Genomic DNA, 23,851 nt, shown 5'->3' with positions numbered 1-23,851 from the left:
CATAATAATTCCATGAATCTTTTGGGGCTAAGTACCCCCCAACCACCACCACCCCCCTTTGTACAGGCCTTTTATAGATCTGTTTGACCAATAACAAGTCCATGAGTAAGTTACTCATTTTGACGAAATCAGAGAGTTCTGTTAATCTCAGAAAGGTGATTTGAGGGTTTTTGGGAAGCTAGGATGATATCTTACTGGGAAAAAGGCCATTTTCAGCACCATATGTATTCTGTGATGACCTTTATTTGCCCATTCAAACAAAAATCACCCATTTCGGGGCCAATTCATATAACACAGAAGACCAATGCATCCAGCAAAAGCCTATTTTTTTTTTGTTCAACAAAGAAGAGGTAAAGATATAATACATATAAATGAGAACACATTACATCTATTCAACAATCTAAGCCATACCTGCTAAGAGATGTTTAAACCACATCCCTGAATCATTCAACTCTCATTTACTATCACACAAGTACTACACGTCTCTTCTTTTCCATCTATAAGCAGTTGACTTTATAGCTCGAAACACACCTGTTACTTTTCTTTGACCAACCTTGATATATACTATAGATTCTATAGGTAGAATAGAAGGAGGCACAACACGAGTACTGGCATAGCGCGATTTGTCTCTATGAGGACTCCGTCATCCACTCTTTAAAAATTTAATAACTGCGCACAACAAAGATGTAAAAAAGTCATATCTGTGAATCAATAGGGTGTTTTAATCACATCGATAGGACCTTTACAGTATCAGAAGATTAAACATATATAAGACAACAATATTTATCCAGCTAAAGGATACATTTTCTGGTAAGAGGAGATCACTCATATGGTCACACACTCTAACTACCTGTACCAACTGTTTTTGAAAACTGTCAGCTTAGTCCAAAACAGCTCAAAACTTGAACCTGATCTGATACTCATCACATGTTATGAAGCTATGTACCAAGTTTCAATTCTATATCCAAAATTCACCATAATGGCAAAAATGGCTTGATTTGTATGCAGTCACGCACCACATTTCAACTCACTGCCATGAAGCAGAAACTTATCATGAACGACAAAGGTAGTCTCCCTTAGTACTAGTAGGGGGAGCCATACATCTTTAAACAGAGCTGTTAGATGAAATTAAGCCTATGTACTCTGCGCACTGACTACTTTGTGCTCAATACTACAACCTTGCTGTGTCAGAAAAGTACATTGACCACTCAGCCCAAGTTGTGTCGCCTTCTATTCTACCTCTATAGTATACAAGTATTATTGCTTATCACATCATTAAACTGTAGTTTCAACCACAGATACACTACTGTACATCAGATCATACCCCTTGAGTTTCATGTCAGTCCACTGAGGAATGCTAAATGTTCCATGAAGAAGACAATCACATCTTTTGTAATTTCACACTGAGACACAAAATAAACTGTTATATCAGTCACTCATATCCCTGGGTATCAGTGCAAACAGCAACTGATACAAAGGAATGATCATCCAAACCGCATCCTAAGCTGTGCTTTCAAAGTCCTTGGTAGCTGAAGGTCTTCAACACACTGCAACCTCTTCATTCCTATGGCTTTGCGAATAGCACAACGACACCAGTACATCAAGGACCTTGGATAAACTGCAAAGTGAAATTTTGAAATTTACAGTACTCAAATGTTTAGTATCAATCCTAGCTTAGTATCAACAATTTTCTATGTAAGTACAATGCTAACATACATCAGTGAATTGTTTTTATAACACATTACATGACATTCCTATATACACAAAATAAAATTCAATCAATTTTTTTTTGTCTAAAATGTGGACGGGAGTTAATTGTTAGTAAATAGTAAATTACAAAACAATTGCGATCTCTCTCAAATAGGGGCAGATGAAGGTTTCTCTATACATGGGATGGTAACTTTGCATTATGCTCTTGTACCTTCCCAGCAATCCATAAATATGCGTGCTGGTGAGTTAAGCGGAAGGAGGTCCTTGGCTGTAAAACCCCTGTTGTTCTTATACTTTTGGTTAGCTCCTGCTTCCAGCATCAGGGACAAGAAAGCCACATCATTATGACGGGCTACATCATGAAGAGGGCTATGATGGTGTTTTGTCACATTCACATTGGCTCCTGATGATGGCAGAAATGAAAACAACAATGTTATGTAAATCAGGTATACCGTCTGACACCTCTGGCTATGTATGGTTAGAGAAAAAATTTTGTCACATTTTTGAAAATGTGTTAAAACCATTAAAAATGGTATCATCAATTTTATAATAAGTGTATTTAGTTAACTACAATTTTCTTTCAGCACAAAATTTAAATCTGACCCCATTTTCTTTTTTTTATTTTTTCTTATTTTTTTTAATATTTATTTTGTTGCAGAACTCGTCCCTAACCACCAAGCTACCTGATTCTCTAAAAAAAGAAAATGAGGTATCAGGTTACCTACAATACCAAATCTCAGTGTTTTATGTGTATTATGTGTCTCTTTCCAACATCTGAATTTATGGTTGGCCTGGCCTGGATTATTCCTAACTGCATAGGCATTACACGTCCATGTATACTCCTGTGATAAAAACATTCCTTGGGTGGCCTAGAATAATTCATATCTTCTTTCTTAAGAAAGTCGCCAAATATCAGTGAGTAGCAGTGCATCATAAAGAGTCAAAAAAATTTGAAGGTCATGTCAAAGAATTGACTGAACTGTCACCTTATAGTACTGCCAGTGACTAGGTCAAAGCTAAACTTAGGTTTGTAGTTACTTACCAGCGCCAATCAAAATTTCTGCACATATCCTACAGCCCTTATATGCTGCTATATGTAGAGGTGTTCCAAAGTGGTTATCACTGACATCGACCTCAGAACCAGCATCGATTAACATCTGTGCACAATCATGGTGACCTTTACGTAAAAATGAATGTTGGATTATGGCTTAATATCACAGTGGCAATATTTCAGCCATACTGTGGGGATTGGCTAATAACGTTCCACAAACATCTGTCTGTAAAATATATTGAATATTTGGTGATTATGTTCTATTTTGGTACTATACTGACAATAAACATGATATATTTCAAAAAACCCATGGTAAATAGTTACAGTATGGTCAACAGTTTAATACATTATGAAGGCAAATACTGGCTTATGGAAACATTTAAGCACAGGATATCAGTGGTTGATTTCAACGGTTCTTAATTTTACTGGTGGCCCTGTCTGTAAGTTGGGTATTTAATAAACTAGGCACTTTAGACATTGCTCCAGGGGGCATAGGCTGGGGGGTGCTAATATTCATTCCATAGATATTTGCTGTAGCACTCGTACTGTTTGTAACTCTGGAACGCACGACAATAAATACTATTCAGGGACAGCCGATTCTCAACCCCACCAAAGCTGAACTTGAGTTGTTTTTTGGGTTTGTTTTTTTTTTTTTAATGTAAAAATGAATGTGTACACATTGGCCAAATCTGCATTCGAAACACTTCGAAATCACTGAGATTCTCTCTCCGGCAATCTAATATCCCGGAACTTTTGGGGCCGCCCTCTGATTGTTGTTCCGCTCTTGTCCAATCTGCACCCCCCCCCCTTCCGGTGATGATTCACGCTACGCCCCTGTGCTCAATATGTACAAGTACATGTATAACATTAATACCTCTTAGGATGGCTTCATGAAGAGGAGGTGTAACAGTTGAGATAACTGGATTAACGTCTGCTCCATTGTCCAACAATAATTTGACAATGTCAACATTGCCATGGCAGCTAGCATCACACAGGGGAGTTGAGCCATCAATATTCCTCACATTTACCTGAAAATAGATGCATAAAAAAACCTTTCTCAAGGAGTAGGCCATTAACTTTATCTGTTGTTGAGAAAATCAATCTATGTAGCTTTTCCACCAAAACTCAGTAATTAATATATGCTTAATCAATTATGCACAACTACAATATGCTAATTTAGTAGACGTCTCACCCTGGAGATGAACAAAAGCCCCAGTGGATAAAAACCTCGCCGATGAAAAACCTGGCGAAGAAAGCCCCTCGATCAGTATTAAGTATATGTAAGTATATGGTGAATGACAAATGTTGATAGCTTCTTAGAGAAAAATTGAAACTTTCGACCTGAAGTGATGTTTCAGATTTTAACCTAGCATGTAATCTGTTGACGAAATGGTTTGTGTTTGCATGGCTCTAAATCGGAAAGAGCTGATTTCTCTCAAGACCATGTAGACTATGGTTGATTCCAAATACTTGTAGCAGGGATTGTTTTGTCCTCAGAAAACAAAAGAAATGAAACTTGCCTTTTTTACTGCTTCTTTCACTGCTGGATATCATTTCAGCGAGATAATTTTAGCCATAAAGGCTTATATGTCCATTGGTGTACATCAAATCATGAAATAAAAACACTCAGAACAAAAACAATGCAGTCAAAATCAATTTTTTTTCTGTTTGTGGCAACAATTGCGCTATTATCAAATGGATATTTTATTATTGGGTTTTGAACTTTCACCTTTTGTCAATTTGTCAGCTTTTGCAATTTGCTAAATTATGACCACGAATAATTAGTATTAGACCATATACATCCATGTGGTACTTATAAAACAAAAATTACACAGAAACTTACAAAAATAAATATTGATTTTGTATTCTTTTTTATATTCCAAAATAATATTTTTCATTTAAACGAAAATGAGGTTTGGTTCAAATTTCTAAATAATTTATATTTTCAAATACATCTGTTACAGGGAACAACTAAAACTGTATATGGTGCCTGTAAACTGACTCAAAAAGCATACATTATGGCATGCGCAAGGTGTTGCCATGCTGAAAACTTTCAACCAATCAAACTGAGTATAGTGGTAGATGCTTTGCGGAATAAACTTATATTTGTCTGACAAAAAGCATTTCATAAGAGTATTAGTTTGACCACATTATTTCGAAAACGAGTTTATAAGAAGAAATCTGTTGAGCCCTAGTGCCCAACACGTTTTGATGGCAACAAACTCACAATATATGTAATTCTTGTCAGTACGTATTTAACATCATGTTTTTTAGACTGTCGGAGATGTTTTATTTGTTAAATAAGGCGAAGGTGGCTTTTGGCCGCTGGGGTTTTTGTCTGTCAAGGTTTTTGTCCTTGGGGCTATTTTTCGCAGGGCTTTTGTCTGCTGGGGCTTTTGTCCTGGATTCCTCTTGTCCTAGTCCAAGAATCCTATTGCCCACAGTTACATTCTAAATACATGTATACAATGTAGAATAAATTAAAGGGTGAGAAACACAGAAATAATATAAACTTTAAATGTGAGTGTGAAAAGTTATTTGTAAATAGAGTTTTCATGATTTTATTGATATTTGTTTAAGGAGGAAAGGAGATCTCTTGGTACATCGCCTATGCATAATAATACCCTAAATTTATTTGTGCTTGAACTTGGTCTTTCCCCTGTTGTTTATCTGACATGAACAACATCCTCAATAAAATTATTGAGATTATAAAGATGATTGACACCAATATGTAATCACAAACAAACCATAAAAATGTTATTTTCAAATGTCCATTCCGCTTTAAGAAAAAAAAAGTTATTTACCTCTGCCCCAGAAGATATCAGCAACATTACACTTGATACGTGACCGTTTAGACAAGCCTCATGAAGTGGTCTCATCAGATCAAAATTTGGCATGTTAACATCATATCCTTTACCAATCAAGTATTTAATCACTTCATCACATCCTCCTGCTGCAGCTCTGTGAAGAGGAAACTCTGCAGTCACTACAAAATACGGAAAAGCAGTATAATATGAACAAAAAATTACATTATTACTGAAAATATGGTTATGTAAAAATCTGTGTAGGATAACCATGTCAATTGGTGACGAATGCAGAGGTCTCATTTCTGTCCACTGAAAACATAGCAGCTGCTGCATGTCAACTGCCGATATTGGCCGATGGTGGAAATTACATACCTTGAAAGCTGTATCCTTATTTTGACAAAAAACAAAAATTTATTAGGCAAAGTTCTTATGTCATATACAGCTTATACTAATGTAGCTCGGTAGATCGAGCTTCCGTTTTAGAGTCGGTAGATCCTGGGTTGGGTCAAACCCATGACCATGAAAGAGGAAGATGTAACTTTCTTGCTTGGCATTCAGCATTAAGAGGATAGTGCAATGACACACCGACTCGTATTTTTATAATGGCTTAGGTGAGGCAGCTTACTTGTCTTCGCTAAGTCGTCTCAGTGAAGCAGCACTAGATAAAAGAGGGATGGAATCAGTCTTGCAACAAGGAGACACATTACAAGCACTCCGTTGTGGTCATATGACTGAAAAATTGTTGAGTACAATGTTAAACCCCAAGCACTCACTCACCCACTAATGTACTGTTACAGGATTTTTTTTTCTTCTTCTTTACAGTTTTAGAAATTGTAATAATGTTGTTCCCTTTAATAAGATGGGACAAACACTTTCTTGAATGACCAGGAGGCACAAACATATATGTAGACCCAGCACACTGACTGGGTTGAGGCGTATGGCATAACCAAGAGTCAGTCTACTTAAATTTCACCAAATGAACAATTTATTTATTTGATTAGCGTTTTACACCATACTCAATAATATTTGACTGATATGACTGCGGCCAGCATTATGGTGGGATGAAATCTGGCTCAGGGAAACCCACGACCATCCACAAGTTGCTGCCAGACCTTCAAACATACAACCACTGAGGATCAAATGAACTATAATTTGTTCACAAACGAAGTATCTCACAATTAAAATGACTGAATTGAATCCAGTGGCACTGGACTGCTCTCATGCAAGATTCGCCACAATACGGCTGCGTTACTGCTGAAGTGGTTATTATGTTATTAATTTAACAGTTATTAAATTGCCATAGCCATTCCTTTATCCCTTTAACGATATAAACTGAACATAAAATATTTGGTGATTAATTCAGCGAGTTACATGATCTGCCTCCTAACATTCTTACATTTTCGTTGTCGGTCGACTCGAATCTAAGAAATATAAAATATGGAGGTAGTACATTTAACGTTGTTGAATTAGGTACATGATTATTTTGTTGTCTTGAGATAGCACTGCAACAGTGGCTAGAACTTACAAAACGCGCCATGGTCTTTCGGCGTGATCTCTCCAGATTGAGAAGATGCCAGCACTTCCATCATCTTTCGTTTCGGTGTGCTTTGACAGAGGATCCAAAAGATGTTATCACAATTATTGCTTATATTACTGAGGGGGTACACCTGTCTCACAATAATTCACACCGACATCCATTCTGTCAATGGAAACAAAGGTTACTATTGCAAATCACTTTGCTGCATTTGTCGTCTGCATCACAGACGGCATTTTGATGTTGACATATATACTAATTTTACCGGTTAGAAAGGAGAGTTATCTAAGGGAGGCAACAGTTTCTACACAATGTAACCGTTCACTGTCAGACATTTATGATGTCAACGATCTTTACATTCAGCTATTGACAAATTTATTGCTCGGCACGAACAATGGTCCCTGCTCTTCGCAAGTTTAAATGCCAACTTTTCCACTTGCATTGACGAGTGGGTAGCGTGCCAGCGGTCACTGTGTTCATGTCCAGCTCATGCTCTGAGGTCGTACGTTGGAAGAACTGCTATCAAGCTGCGAATCATCGTGGCCTTGTTTCCTCCCACCATAATGCTGATCGCCGTCGCATATAAGTGAAATATTCTTGAGTACGGTCTGTTATTTACAATTTTTTACATGCAAAGCCGATAAACGGTATTCAACATCTTTTGCACTGTGCCACCTTTCAAGCTAGTTTCTCCCCCCTGAAAGAAGTTGGCCAGCTGTATTACACCCTCTGACCCCTTGCATTTTCAAGTTAAAACCCTGTAGACAGCTTTGAAGATGGACCATCATACACATAGGGTCAAAGTGTTTCATGGCTTACTGTACGTTCCATAGGCCCTATATACCATAAAGGCGCAGGGGTAAACACACAAAATTATAACTATCATATTTATCTGGCAAAGAAGTCGCTTTATTGGAGACACTTTAAATGACGCATGAACTTTAATAATTGCATATACAACAGGGCATACATGTGCAGGTGCATTTTTGAAGTCATTGAAAGCAGTCAAATCACATACATGTGTACATGCAGGTTATATGTACACAACAAATAATTCTACAACAGAGTCTGCATCCTTGCCATCAGATACAAAAAACAAATCTATGTCTGTATCATCATAAAAAATTCCACAAATTACCTGCAAGTCTAATACATGACCAAACTGTTGAACAATTCAAGGGTAGAATGAGGTAAATTGATGTCACTACAGTGCCTTTCAGACACCACAGGTGATATAATTGATCGGATTAGTTCTATTTTTTTCTTCTTCATGCATTCTATACAAAAAAACATGGCATTCTGTAGAGGTTAAATACTTACCCAACAGTTGTAAGAAAATATCCAAAACGGAGAGCTAGTCACATCCATACCAGTTTGGAAGTAAAACAAACACTGACACAAAAGCATTCTTTTTGTTAACCAGTGTACAATTGAACATATTACATATAGCCTTCCTGTTCCATAAACATGATTTAGATCACAGCAAATTTAAGAGTTTTTATAGGGCATTTTTTGCATTGAGAAATGTTACAAAACAATACTGTGTGGAGAACTTTATTAATTTACATCACTGAAAACGTACATATACCTATGACAACTGATTAGCACAAAACCTTCTGAAAAGGACAAATCCATGACCTAAATTTGTCATTACCACACACAAACCAATACAACTCCGCTCTTATCTACCTGATCCAATCTACAGCAATTATTGGTTGTATCTATTGTAAGTATTGGGAAACATTGGATTTAATTAAAAAAACCTTTCAAACAAATTGTATCACAAGTGTTTATGTGGTGGCCATCTTGGGTGTACGGCATTTTATTAACTACATTTTGTCTTCTTACATGGCAGTCAATATAAAAAGGTGTAGCAAATTCGTATATCAGCTACATGTACATTGGTTTTTCTGTACCCATGAGAAATTAACACACATAGCACGTTGCTTATCTTTTTTTATCAGTGGTAAGTCACTCATTCCACACTTCATTCTTATTTCAGTAGAATTGTCACCAAGGAACACCATGTAATGTAAAGATCACAGTCATTTCTGTATTTGCATACCAAGTAAAACTACAGTTCTGAAAATTGTTATAGAGGCAGGCAGTTTCTACTGAACTGTCTTCGGCACCAATCACTGTCAGCAAGTATCAGTAGTACAGAATTAAACAATCACAGAAATTGGGACATCACACAAAGAGGAACAAAATATCTAACTTAGGGGCAAATTTATTAACATCACCATATGTTTTGAAGCAATAAATGAGAAAAATCTGTAAACAAATATACTTAAGCTTATGTACATGTAACACTTCTTAACATTTTAAATTGTGACCAGAAACCTCATACAGAGCATTACATTAACTGTATTTCTTTTGCGCACTTCTACCTCAGAAACATGTGTTGACTGTTTCATCCAACATAAGACAAGTATTATACATATTGTACATATAAAGTATTATATGTCATAATTACATGTACAGTCATAAGTATAAAATGTCCTTCTTTCTATTTTTTTTCTTGCAATATTGTCTGTTGTGTAGACGTAAATGGACACAAACAGTTCATATTTCAGTTTCTTGCACAAAATGTTGTGCTTTTATCGTATATTACAGTGGCTTACTTACAACCACATGAAAGTGACTTTCTTGTGGCATAAATGTAATGAGATTACCATAAATTGAAGAATGTCTTGCACGTCAAGACGCACAATAACTACAAGGACATATTCCAGTTTTTCAGTATTATATCACTGTGATAGACTAGAATTAGTGAATAATTACAAACATGATGACAGGAGATCAACGTTATGTCAATAAGATGTCTACGAAGAAAAAAATTAATTGGTCCCCTAACCATTTGCTCGAAGAATACTTTTAACAATCTGTTCACATTCATACGATTTGTTAATTCGATGTCAAAGGGAAATTTCAAAATGATTAAGTACATTGTTGTGCAAGTATAACCTTTCATATACAAAAATTTATGTAGTAATGTATGTACGACGGTTGTCAAAGCAAATATTGAATCATACATGTTGTCAAGTTATTTTGAACAGATCTATTTACACATCAATCTTGTGATCATAGCCATTCTCTTTCTCAGTTTGTCAGACAGTTTGGGTATTTCTACTTTTAAAACTTACCATAATATTACAAAGGCTATTATTTACATGATGTTCAATGTATTTTCTAGATTAGACAAACCCTCAAAATAATATTTCCAGTTATCAAACATTATGCAAACATTTGAAAATCACATAAAATCTATCATTTTGAGGATTTACAAAGCTTCAGCCCTAATACTGGCAATAGCAAAAATTTCCAACTTTCTGAGAACTGGTTGTTAAATTTCAGATATAGTGAGCAACCCCTGAATAGAAATATGAATATGAAATATGTAGGCCAACATGTTTACAAATGTAAAATGCTAGAGAAACTGCAATTTATATTATATTAAGTGCAAATGCTTTCTGGTAGGTTACTATGTACACTGTGACCAGATGTATATATTGGTCATGGCACTATGAGAAACAATGATGAGTAATAATATCATGGAATATAGAATAATCAGTTTAGACCAAAGATCAGGTCAAAGTGGGATATCAGTGGTTGTTTAATAAGGCTATCAGGTTTCCTACCACTTGCATACGGCTAGACTACAAGTGAAAAGTGACATTATTTTATCTGGGTCACTGGCGTTCTAATTATCAGCTTATCTCAATGTGTCAGTGCTACATAGGACTGTAACAGACTTATCACATGCCACACATATATGTACCATGTTACTGCTTGCACCACAAACCTCAAATACCCCATTTCTTGCAATTCTGGGAACACCTGGCATGTTCATTTTAGCTAATATATATGCATGGTTAGACCATGTAATGAACAACATACTCATATCTTTACTTTTCCAAAAGGCTGGTGAAGAAATGCTATTACTTTCAACACTACTAATATCTGTCCCAAATTTGAGAAGAATTAGGGCAAAACAGAAAATAGTGGCACAAGTGATGTTTCCAATAAATACATTTGTTGTAAACCTGTAGCTCACTAAGAAACAGTACTAATACATGTGTATAGTAAAAGTACAATGTTCCTTGTTCCTAAGCCAAAGTAGAAGAATATGAATTCATCAGAATCCATTGTTGGTATTAAAGTATATGCAACTTTTATGGTGCTACTGAAATTTTGACAGCCAAAAGAAGCCATTGTAGGAGTGTTGAATTTTACCATACTTACAAACATGCAAAGTATTAACACAATCAACACTCCTTTCAAAAAGTGCTTAAAAATGTCACTTTCTTTACTTGTCATATCTACACATTTTGTACAGAAAAAAAAACATATATTACAACATACATATCACATAATACAAAGTTTATAAAGTTGGCTGAACTTCAAAGATGTGATGATTTTAAGATTTATAATACAAGATGTTAAACTTACATTAGCGTTTTTAAAAAAAGAAAAGTGTTCTGCATTCCCTGAATACTTGTAGACATGTTAAAAGCCATCTTAGCCCTAAATCCATGTCTACCCATTGATTTTGTAATACTTTTCAGTTTGTGTAACAAAACACATCTTTGCTGAGTGGGACTGAATCCTCCCACAAACCGTCACAGCCATAAATTCATGTGTACCCACTGATTTCATAATACTTTTGAATTCCTGGGATGTGCATCAAAACACACCTATGCCGAGTGAGACTGAATCCTCCCACAAACCATCATCTATAACTATCCATTTGATTTCTTAACAGTTTTCAGTTTCTGGGGAGTCAGTAACAAATTCATCTTTGTTCAGTACAGCTAAATTGTACCACAAACCATCATTGCCATAAATCTATATTTACCCTATATTTTTCTCATCACTTTTCAATTTATGGGGTTCTGTAACAAATCTCATCTTTGCTACGTAGGACAGAATCCTGACACAATCCATCATAGCCATAAATCTATGCCTACCCATTATATTTCTTGACATTTTTTGGTTTCTAGGGAGTCTGCAATAAACCCATCCTTGCTGAGTAGGACTGAATCTTCTCCCAATATAGAACAGAGTTCTCTCAGCCTTTGACTCATCTCTGGAACTCCAGCCAACTGTGTCTCCAACTTGTGTTTTTCCTCTTCCAATGTCAGCCTTTTTGTTGTGTCAAGTTGTTCCATACGCCAACCTCCTTCACCATCAAACTGTAGCAGGTGGGAATGGAACTTCCTATAACAAACAGACAAACTGTCATATTATTCCAGAATAAACTTATTTGATTGGTGTTTTACGCCATACTGAAGAATACTGCACTTACACGACAGCTGCTAGCATCATAATGGGAGGAAACCAGGCAGAGCCCAGGGGAAACCCACGGCCATCAGCGGGTTTCCACAATAAAGGACAAACTGACAAAGTACAGATATTAATTCTAACCACCAATGATAAGTACCACTTGCATGTTTTCTCAATCCGACAGTTACAGAGCACTCCAAAAGATTCTTTTATATATGATTTTTCATTTGATTTGATTTGTGTTTTACACCATACTCAAGAACATTTCACTTATACGATGGCTGCCAGCATTATGGTGGGTGGAAACCCACGGCTATCCGCAGGTTGCTGACAAACCTTCTCACGTACGGCCAGAAAGGAAGCCAGCATGAGCTGGACTTGAACTCACAGCGACCGCATTGGTGAGAGACTCCTGGGTCATTACGCTGCACTAGCGCGCTAACCAACTGAGTCTTTTATATATGAAGTTATGTGTACGTACCCCATCAAGTTCCCTACAGCCTCAGTACCGTGAAACTGATTATTATACATGAAACGGAAAAAAAACAAAGCAAAATTTCAGATAATTAGGAGAAAGATTACATACCACAGAGATGGCCGATGTGTGATGGTCAACAATGTCACACCAGCATCTTTAGCAGCCTGATAAATGCTGCTTTCAGCATCTATAGATACAGCACTCGTACACTCATCCAATAGTGCAAACTGTGGCCTGTAAGAAAGAAACATATTTCAAACAAATGGACTCTAGGTTAACTGAGAAACACTATTTCTAAAAGGCCATGTTTAAAAGTAGCAGAAGACTTTGAATTCACATGTATTCATAATTAAAATAACTACTTTGCTTTCAAGTAAGTGTGTGATCAATCTTGATACATTCATAGAAAGGCCAAGAAAGAATTCAGTTCAGTCCAAACATATGAATTGTTTTACTATAACACTACAATTGCTGACAGAAATACTCACCATATTTTTTAAACATTTCCAAACAAATGGGTTTATTGTCTTTTAGATACTTGACACATTTTAGACAAACTGGAATGGACAACTTACATGTACAAGTATACAAACACCACAAATTAATCAGTTATTGATTCCCATGCAAATAGCCTTCATAATGGAAATACTTTTGAAAAAACATGCAATTAAAATAACACCCCAGTTATCATTGATCACATTAAGACCCATATACATAATTTTAAACATTGCATGCAGTTTCTGTTTGTTTATGTAATATGTCACTATTTCTGTGCAGTGGAGCTCTTAAAACAAATAGGGCTTCCTCTCTGGCTGTGTGTGGAATGGTCTGCCAGCAACCTGTGGATGGTTGTGGGTTTCCCCTTGGCTTTTGTCGTATAAGTGAAATATTCTTGAGTACAGCTTAAAACACCAATCAAATAAAGCAAATAGGTAGTTCACAAGCACTGTAATTGAACAACAGAGAATTATGTGTTACTATGCTGCTTAGAACCTGCTTGTGAAAGCCAATTTTCTATACAAACTAGCAGGTGACAGTCATCACACTGAAAAAACCATCACAGAAATGTGTCAATCCTAAATTGATAGAAACATGATTCATGAAGTTTTCTCTAGTTTACCTATGATAGAACAGTCGTGCCATGCCCATGCGTTGTTTCTCGCCACCAGACAAGACGTCCTTCCAATCCCTAACAGCATTCCAGCCTAAAGCAAGAACAGTACGTATGCTTATTAGATTTAATCTTCTGAAGTATAAGTACAGGTAGTTTATTAGAAGACATTGATAGTAATAAATGAAATGAATTTTACTAAAGTTTAGACTTTGGTATTTTTTTTCTCGTCACCTACAAGTACATCTGTTAGTTCAACAGTCAGACAAAAACATTAAGGAAAAAGAATTCATGCTCTTCAAGCTTATTTTTCTTGAGACTTTCGTTCCACTAATGCAGTAAATGTACAAATAACTAAGCACTAATATAAAAATAAATTGTACATTATTCATTTGGAGATCACTATTAATTGTTTCTGAGATAGTATCCTAGTTAACAAAGCATAGTCACCTTTTTAATACAGTCAAAGACACAAAGAGCAAAGTAACTAAAGCAAAATGCATTCCCAAGTTTGCAAATGCAAATGCCAATGCAACAACACAATGACCCGTGGACACAGCTTGAACAAAAATAGTAAAACAATACATATTGCAAAATACATTGCACATGTATGTGACTACATCATAAATATCCAAATATGAACTCATGACCGGCAACAGCATATCAAAGCTCATTTGCAATGACCCCAATCTGATTAAGTGTGGAGATACATAAGTAACAGTGAATCCAAGTATGAAATCTTACTGCATTGACAAGGTCACTCTTTCTGGTCGCAATCTAATCATGTACATGTAGATGAATCCTGGTATGAAGTTTCATTCAATATGGGCCAGTAATTATAATAGACAAAACACTACAAGGCAATATGAACTTTGGCCCAAGAAAATAGCTCATAGGTCACTTGTGCTGACTCTAACACTTGTTTGGGGACTCATCACTGAATACAAGTACACTGAATATGGTTCAGTAGTTCAAGAGAACTACTATCAGCAAGTCAAACATGAATCCTGACCAGAGAAAGTAGGTCAAAGGTCAGTGAAATATTGTTTGACTAACTGACAATTTTTATTTCCACCACTTTAGCATAGATAGATCACGAACCATTACCAAGATATATGAAACAGGTCTTAAGACAGATGTTCAGAACTACAATATTCTCTGGCGAAAGTTGGAACTACTCATGTTCAAACTACCTATAGGATGGACAGATGACATAACAAGTAGGGTGCAAACTTGTTCTCCATTAAATTCTATTAATACAGAGACCATAAACAACATGTAACATACATGTAAGACTAAATGTAACAAAGGCAGAACAGGAAACTAAAAATATGTGCAGAAATCACAAATAAATAATAATCTTATGAAAAAATAAATTACCATTCCCCGGATCTTAACAAAGACAAAACGCAAAAAGAATGGTTAGTTATGTAGGTAACTAAAGTGTATCTTTAGTCTTAAAACTGTTAGTGAAAACTAATGCCATAAGTGATTGATGAAATACTGGGTAACTTCAATAATTCTCACACTGCTTTAAATAGTACCATTATCTAGAAATTATTAACCAGTTCAAAAATCTCTCCTTTCACAAAATGTGGAAATATTCCCTAAACAACACAAATTTATCCAAATATGGACTGTGGAAGTTGGGTTTTTGAAAGTTTAGAAACACTGAAAGCACATGTATTAACTGATTCCAATTCAACCATCACCCCTAGCATAAAACACTTTGGAATTTCAGGATTGCCAAAGGAATGGCAAATCTCAAAAGATTTTAGTGATGCCATGACTTGCTGCTCTTACCTCCTTCTCTGTCTATAATGTGCTGCAGGTGAACAGTGGCTAAAATGTTCTGTAGATCTTTGTCACAAAAGTTCTTTGCTTTCATATCTTCAGCAGTATCTGGGTAGATTACCTGGTCACGGAGGGAGCCTATTGACATGTAAGGCCTGGAAAAAAAAAAAACGATTTTTGGAATGTAGCTTAATCTTTTCCTTTAGCCAATATTATACAACAACATGACATCCCAGCATACCAAGTGGTAAATGTCTAACATCTATCATGGTTGGAAAACCTTACTAAGAATGCTGTAAACCTGAGACTTTACATACTGTTTAGGTAAATTTATCAAACTAAATGATGTACATAGTAAATCAATTCATCTTTTGTATAAACTTAACAAAAAACTCCAATACTGTTGCATGAAGGAACTGAAAATCTGAAAATCATAACCGTGTTTCAACTTTGTCTCAGATTATAATCATGAATATGTAACTGTAATGATTTACCCATAACTATAGTTTGATGAATGCTTACCTCTGAGGAATGTAGAACAGGTGACTGGGGCGAGGTTTGTGAAGCTTGCCCTTGTAGACAGGCCAAAGACCATTTAGGATACGAAAGAGAGAAGATTTGCCACAGCCATTAGGGCCTGTAATGAGGATGTGTGTACCGGGCTCTATCTGTGAAATAGAAAACAGTGATAAAGGCAAATAAGTTATGAACTTACCATTTTATATAATGTCAGCAAATTCTGGGTGAAAGAATTAATTTACACTTTCTGGTCACTTTCTTGGCAATCAAGAAATTCATTGGCTGTTATCTAATCCTACCTTACACCTCCTCCTAACATACCTAGATGTAACACTGAAGGTAAATCAAGAAAAAAGAAGACTACCTTCAACGAGAGACTTGGAACAATAACATCTCCATTTGGTGTAATGATGGGGACTTCTTCAATTAGAATGGTTGAGTCTGTGTCCACAACTGTGCCTGAAAAAAGGAATTAAACAATGCTGATATTTTTTAAATTGAAAGTATGACTGTCCCCTTTTCACAGTCCAATCTCACTGGAAAAATAACTTTTACTTTAACATCAATGTAACAAATAGCAACTAAACTACATGTACTACAGGACAACTAAACTACAAGAGAGAAAAATGTTCTCAGAATTCAAGGATACCAATATTAAATACACATAGGTGATGAGACGCTTGGCTTGCACAATTACACAATGATCTGGACAAACTGGCAAAATAAAGGATACGGCTGGGAAAGGTGGACAACTAAGCCTCACAAGAAGAACACGATTCTGTCAAGTCAAAATAATTTTTGTAATTTTTTTGCACATTTAGATATTTCAATTCAAACCCTGGCAACCAGGATTCCATCAGAATGGCTTGCAGCCTCCAGTTTGTCCCAGTCACCTGTTCTACATTCCTCAGAGGTAAGCATTCATCAAACTATAGTTATGGATAAATCATTACAGTTTGAAAGGTCATAATTAGACAGACCATTTAGTCACATGCTTTGTCCATGTACATCCAACCTGTGCATTTAGATAAATTCAGATGGGAAGTGGCAGGATATGAAAATTGCATTGAGCCATATGTAATCATGCTTATCAGTGTTGATAGCTTGCTACATGTCGTTCATTAATACTATTTCTCTGAACATACGGTCAACAAAGTTTGATAACAGCACTTCAATATCATACCAATGCATCCAGCAATTCATATTAGGAGCAAACACAGAAAATATGACGGTTGTATCTCTGTACACTACTGTACAGAGTCTACTAAAAATAATCACATTTTTGTCATAGTTTTTCTGAAGCATACATGTAATTTTTGACATGCAGGTTAAAGTAATAGACACAGCTATCTTGATACTGAAGTGTACATTGTCCATCAAATCATATTATATTTATAGAACATGACGTGTTAGCACAAGTGGGCGGTTTACTGGTAAAGTAACCGATTAGCTGATAGCAAGCTTATTGCACTTATCTGAAGCCTACAAACTACATGTACATGTAAGCTTTACTAAATCTCACCCTAACTTCAGTCAGGACAATATATTTATGGTACATATAAGCGGCCAAATCACACAAATTAAAGAATACACCCCAGCATGTCACTGTCATTTGTATGCACATTCTACATCCTACATATGTGAAAACTAAAAACAAAACAAGAATTTCAATAATTCTATCTACTCTACAGAAAAATAAAACCGAGGTTATCAATTTCCGACACTGCAGTTATCTGGACAGCAGAGAAAATACTGGCTTGAGTACGATTCAAAGTCATAAATCAGGGTGTCCAGTCTCAATGCTTGCTTGTTAATCCATTTACATGCAGTGAATAACTTTATTCACAAAGGCACACAAGACTTATGTTATGAGTTCAAATCTGACTTGAGGTAGTATTTCCTCATTGTTTTGAGAGACTTTTCAGTGTCAGAAATTCAGCATGTATGATGATGATGATGACGGCACTTGCTTTCATAACATGGAAGAACACACATTGGATGGCCATATTTCATTTACTCACAGTGACACTGCTGACTTCATAATACTAATGTTTACATATGGGACCCAGACAATGATAATTTGATGAGTCATACAGATGGCAGCAGTTCCTGTTAACAGTGTTTGAATTCAAGCCAAAAGTTGAATTGGGCACTCGGACCAGTAATCTCTGAGTTCTACGTGTCCGCTGCAAGTTTATTGGTCCTGACATAAAAATATTTGTGCTGTTCTCATTTTACATGGGACAGTACAGAATCAACTTGGAACAGCCAACTATGAATGAATATTGTTTCTCATTTTCAGTGGATGCAAATTTCTGACAACACATACAAGTCATAGTATGGATTTCAGCATTGTAGTGAAGCAATGGCATGTCAGGAGTCTATGATGCTTCAAAGGTTCGATGCCGATGTTTGCAGTCATGTAGAATGCTTCTTTCAAATTTTTGACAGTCCAATAACTTCTACAACCTTGTTTCTATAAAAAATAAAGAATTTTCCCTGAGAAGTTTTTATTTTCTCCTGGCCCGTCGGACCAACAGAACCAGTGCTAATTTTGAGCCCTGTGTTTCAGTCCACTAATTTTCCTAGGCTCCAGTTTGGAAATCTCAAATTAGCAATACAAAACAACATACAAGCAGTTGATCAAACTGAACAGGCTATTACTGAAGCAAATATAATGGCCTATTTCTGGAATCAAAACGCTGTCGCCCACCTTTCATTTCTAATGGTCCTGTGATCCTTTCATGATGTTTGCCTGGTTTCTGAGATGTAACTGTCTGCCTCTTGTACCTCCCATGTCCAACATCATCAAAAACTTCTAGCATCTCATATACCCGAGACGTATACCCGGCCAATTCTGTCACCTGCGGCCAAACCCATGTACACATCACATAACACTGAACAACAGCAAGTCTGCTTGATTTAATTTTGGCCACCACTGATTGCCCTATACCAAAGATATTTAAACTTGTTTGTTGACATAATAACTTAATAGATAAAATAGCAGCATCAGCAAATGTCAAGTTTTTCCAATTCATTGATGTAGCATTTTAACGGGTGGTTCCAGCTAGTCAGATCATTTTGATACACATTGATGATTTATAAAATGCTCTGTAACCCCACTCTAAACCAAACATGGCCTACAAACTGGTTGTGCTCAAAGAATCCAGTGATGTTATAAGCAAATGATCCTGTATAATCAGTTATATTATGAAACATGGAACTACTATCGATAACTAAATCATACTGATATACTTTACAAAATACTTAATAAACACGAAGAGAATCTACTGACTTTTAATGTATGCAATTCAACACATTTCTAATCATTATATTGGTCCAAAAAATCTTTCAGTACATTGTATGAAGTTCAATCATAGTGATCATTCACAATAATAACTGACTAAATGTATATATACCTCTTTGTATGATGACATCATGCGTTCTATAGCATCTGCCGCTGAGATGAGTAGGTTTCGGGCAGTGGTAAAGGACTGAGTTCTGTCACTTACACCGCCATCAGGATCATCATCAGCGAATGAACCTTTAAAGGCAAATACAAAAGCATGAGAAAAATAGCCAGGCAGAAAAAAATGTGTTAAAGAATTGCTTATGTGCAATGATACTGGGTCCAGTTGTTCAAACGTGTATTAGCTAATACCGATATTAATTCACATTATATATTTATGTTTTTATCAATACCTAGCAACCAATACAGTTGTACATAGACCAAACACAGTTTGTTCCAGATTTAGTTTTTGTTTAACATACTTTTACACAAATATTTTGGGGATAAGTACAAAAATAAAGACTTGACGTAAAGTTAAATCTGGTATTAACCAGGCCCAGCAGTTTATCTCAATGCCTACTTTACAAACTGATAAAAAATACATGTTATAAAATAATAATGTAAACCTATAATGAGGATGGAAATTAAATGGTCATTACTTATTACTTTATTTAATTAACTCATAATTTATTTATAAGTATGTATTTCATATGAATGTAATAAATTATAATGGTTAAAACAGAGAAAAAAAGCTAATTTTTTTCTTTTCCAAAATTAAAATGATCACATTCTCACCATCAGCTTTAAGCTGAGCAGTGGTGATAATGGGGAAAGCTACCATGACCATTCCACTAGAACTCCAAACATATTTCATGAGGAACTGTTCCAGCATAATGTACCACAAACGCTTGTAGAAGATAAGGTCCATCTGTTTTGCCAAAGCAGCATAACTCTTCTCTAGCAAACTAAGCTCAACCTACATTCAAACAATAAACAAAAATCTGTCAAACATCATATAATAACTCAAATATGTAACCTTACAAAGTCATGAGTTCAGAGTCTCAGAATCATAAATGTAGCTCATAACATATCTGTCCCTTCAACAGTGCTGGAGTTACTGTTCCACATAAAAAAAATCAATCAGAATATTAACATGGCTATACACAGATAGGAAAAGTTGTAGGTTCATTAAAAAAAAAAAAAGAAAGAAAATAAATATCCCTCCTATTTAAATACAAATTCAGTCATAAATTTATAGTCATATATACATTTGAAAAAGTGTCAGATTGATGTAATTAACAACTTACAAGATATTAAAAACAACATACTAGTCTTTGATTTATGTATTTGATTGGTGTTTTACGCCATACTCAAGAATATTTCACTCATACGATGGCGGCCAGCATTATGGTGTGTGGAAACCGGGCACAGCCCGGGGAGAAAACCCACAACCATCCGCAGGTTGCTGACAAACCTTCCTACGTACAGCCGGAGAGGAAGTCAGCATGAGCTGGACTTGAACTCACAGCGACCGCATTGGTGAGAGACTCCTGGGTCATTACGCTGCGCTAGCGCACTAACCAACTGAGCCATGGAGGCCCCACTAGTCTTAGGAAAACCAGAAAACTACAGTTCTGTTAACCCTCTAGCAAGATCTGCACAAGATAATACATGTATCCGGTTATCTATCATAACTCACTAATCCTGTAACTTGATCTTCACTTTCTAAGATGATCAATTAGGTTATTAACAATAACTACAAACTGCAGCTCTCCTGCAGCTCTCAAAAATTTGGATCTATAGACAGATTGATAACAGAGTTATTTCCCTTTCAGAATTCTATGTCAGTTTCATGTCTGGTGACAGAATACAAAAATATATGGTATCAGTAAAGCTCATTTTTCTTAATATGAGGGTTACTGAGACCAGATAATTCCATATCCTGTTACAGATGAACGGTGTAAAACAAATCTGTCATCTGAAAAACCCATTAATTTTCTGGTCACCCATAAAGTTATAATGTCAAGAAAACACTACAGCACTTTGATGGGCATTTGTAACTGACAAACCTACTCATTTAGAGCTGTAGCTAAGCTTGCAAAGCAGGATTCCAGCATGACCTCATTGGCCAAGACAAGGCCCAAACAGCTAAGTAAGAGCAATGTTTTGGCATATGATGTGTTCCCATGGACATAAGATTGTGTTTGTGATCACTCTTCTGTTAATTCTTTTGAGATTGGGAGTGACATAAAAACTATTCTGCAACATGGCGTAAAATAAACAAAATGGATTGCATGTGCAAATTTATCCCACATTAGACATTTTCCCATATCAGACAAAATTTTCCCATTTTCAATGGGCATCAACAGTCATGTGGGAATTGTGTATACTCCATAATACTGCAAACAATGCCATATGCGTCTGCTGACTAGGTTATTTCCCTTTGTTCAACTGTGACACAATGACAAAGCGGATGCTGTTCACCTGTACATTAGCCTGTTGTGTTAAATTAATGGGTTTTTCACATGACAGATTTGTTTTACACCGTTCATCTGTAACAGGATATGGAATTATCTGGTCTCAGTAACTCTCATACTAAGAAAAATGAGCTTTACTGATACCATATATTTTTGTATTCTGTCAATGAGTAACCCTGTCACTAATAATATATTGCCATTGGATGTCGCCCATTCAATGCCAATTTCACCAAGAGAATTACATGCACTAAGGGACAGAGATGAGGAAACTGAGTAGAGGAAGAGATAGTAGCAGTCGAAATGCAGACACATCAACAACATTATCCCTGCAAGGGTTATTTTGCATCTTATCAAGTGATTTATCAGTCATTCTACATACAGCATTTAGTACATTCTGTGTCATATGCATGCATAGGTAACTAGATTCTAATACAACGTACATGGTATGGATGTAAACTTAACATATAACAATGTATAACAAACACTGCAGTAATTATTATAAATGTGCAAATAATATTCTTACTGGTTTCTTATGGGAGTTGTAAATAATCAGGTTTAATTGGTGTGATTATGAATCAGCAGAAACGAAGTACTGTAGTTTCCAAAGATTTGTCTTAAATTAGGTAGAATGCAAATTTTTAATAAATGCACAGTACAACACTTTACCTTATGACCACCATAGAAGGCAATTTCTTCAGCATTGGTTATTACTCTGGAGTGTACATAACGCAAGTAGCCTTTCCTGTTTGCTTCTTCTGCGACCAGTTTACCAAATTTAGGCGATACTCTCCTCAGTATATGAGCAGTCACTGCGACAACACAAGAGGCTACCAGTATTGGAACTCGAGAACTTGCTCCACGACTGCTTGCCAATTTGTACAGAGTAAGAGCCATCAATGCCACATCCAGCATTGGTTTTGTCAACTGAGAATACAGATGGGCTAGTGACTGGCAAAACATAGTTATGTCCTCTGTTAAACACTGATCGGCATTGGCCAAGCGACTGTCCAGATTGCTTACACGGTAATATGTTTGATTGTTGAAATACAATTTATAGGCATGATTAACTAAGCGTGTACGTAAGGCTAACCCTAAGTGACTTTCCAAGAAGCGTATCAAACTGTTAATAAATGTAGCAGGTACTGCTATTAACAGCCATTTGGATAGTTGCCACATGAACTTTAATGCATCCTTCTGTACAATGGCTTTCACTATTTTCCCATCAAGTGTTGCAACGTAAATTGACAAAAATGTTCGACAGACAAGGGATGCTGTATGAACTGACAATATACCAAATTCCTTTGTCCAGAGTCCAGGTATAAGAATTTTCAGAATGTATCTCATTTCACGCACAAACTTTCTGTCCACTGATGGGGTTCCTTTTGTAATAGATTTCTTTGAAGATTTTCCATTTTGAACGCCGGTTTCTTCTTGAAGATCACCATTTTCTTTATTTTCCAGTTGTTTAGTTTTGTCTCTTGCGTATTGATTGAAGTCCAGTCGCAAAGCTTTTGTTAAGCCAGGGCCACATTTCCGTGCTCCGTACGCTGCCACAAGCAAAATTGCTGCCCCACCTGCAAGTTTGAGTTTAGAATGTCTGGAATTTGCAGCTGCCTGTAGTAGACTTGACATGACGAGCCTCTGGTTAGTAATGATTTCTAATTCAACTCGAAAAATTATAACAAGCCTTAACTGCGTACAACAGGGTTGCTCAGCTGCTAACCTCCATTTTGACAGCATGTGAGAACAGATCAACGACCTTGACCTCTGATTTAAGTCATGGGTGTCGTCTGCT

The 23,851-nt window shown here is 36.1% G+C and overlaps 2 protein-coding genes across 5 annotated transcripts; both read right to left on the bottom strand.

Moving 5' to 3' along the window:
* Nucleotides 1-123: 123 nt before the first annotated feature.
* Nucleotides 124-7,364, bottom strand: LOC135471275 (ankyrin repeat and SOCS box protein 13-like). 3 transcript variants are annotated; one of them, XM_064750440.1, is made up of 7 exons: nt 7,094-7,364; nt 6,194-6,299; nt 5,566-5,747; nt 3,636-3,789; nt 2,753-2,887; nt 1,922-2,113; nt 124-1,618 (listed from the first exon to the last, which is right to left on the bottom strand). In XM_064750440.1, coding segments are annotated over exons 2-7 (798 nt in total). In that variant the 5' UTR covers nt 6,195-6,299; nt 7,094-7,364; the 3' UTR covers nt 124-1,484. The 3 variants fall into 3 exon arrangements, with proteins under 3 accessions (XP_064606510.1, XP_064606511.1, XP_064606509.1); XM_064750441.1 differs by having other exon boundaries at nt 6,194-6,253; nt 7,094-7,142; XM_064750439.1 differs by lacking the exon at nt 6,194-6,299.
* Nucleotides 7,365-7,999: 635 nt separating this feature from the next.
* On the bottom strand, nt 8,000-23,781 carry LOC135470076 (ATP-binding cassette sub-family D member 2-like). 2 transcript variants are annotated; one of them, XM_064748815.1, is made up of 11 exons: nt 22,723-23,781; nt 20,375-20,555; nt 19,710-19,834; nt 19,004-19,154; nt 16,655-16,749; nt 16,294-16,439; nt 15,781-15,926; nt 15,358-15,369; nt 13,987-14,071; nt 12,975-13,100; nt 8,000-12,322 (listed from the first exon to the last, which is right to left on the bottom strand). In XM_064748815.1, exons 1-11 carry the CDS (start codon nt 23,686-23,688, stop codon nt 12,076-12,078), a joined length of 2,280 nt encoding a protein of 759 aa, XP_064604885.1. In that variant the 5' UTR covers nt 23,689-23,781; the 3' UTR covers nt 8,000-12,075. The 2 variants fall into 2 exon arrangements, with proteins under 2 accessions (XP_064604885.1, XP_064604886.1); XM_064748816.1 differs by lacking the exon at nt 15,358-15,369.
* Between the last annotated feature and the right edge of the window lie 70 nt (nt 23,782-23,851).

The sequence above is a fragment of the Liolophura sinensis genome, chromosome 7 (assembly GCF_032854445.1).
Source record: "Liolophura sinensis isolate JHLJ2023 chromosome 7, CUHK_Ljap_v2, whole genome shotgun sequence".
Lineage (NCBI taxonomy): Eukaryota > Metazoa > Mollusca > Polyplacophora > Chitonida > Chitonidae > Liolophura > Liolophura sinensis.
Note: the sequence above shows the minus strand (reverse complement) of the source record. Positions and strands in the feature narration are given on the sequence as shown.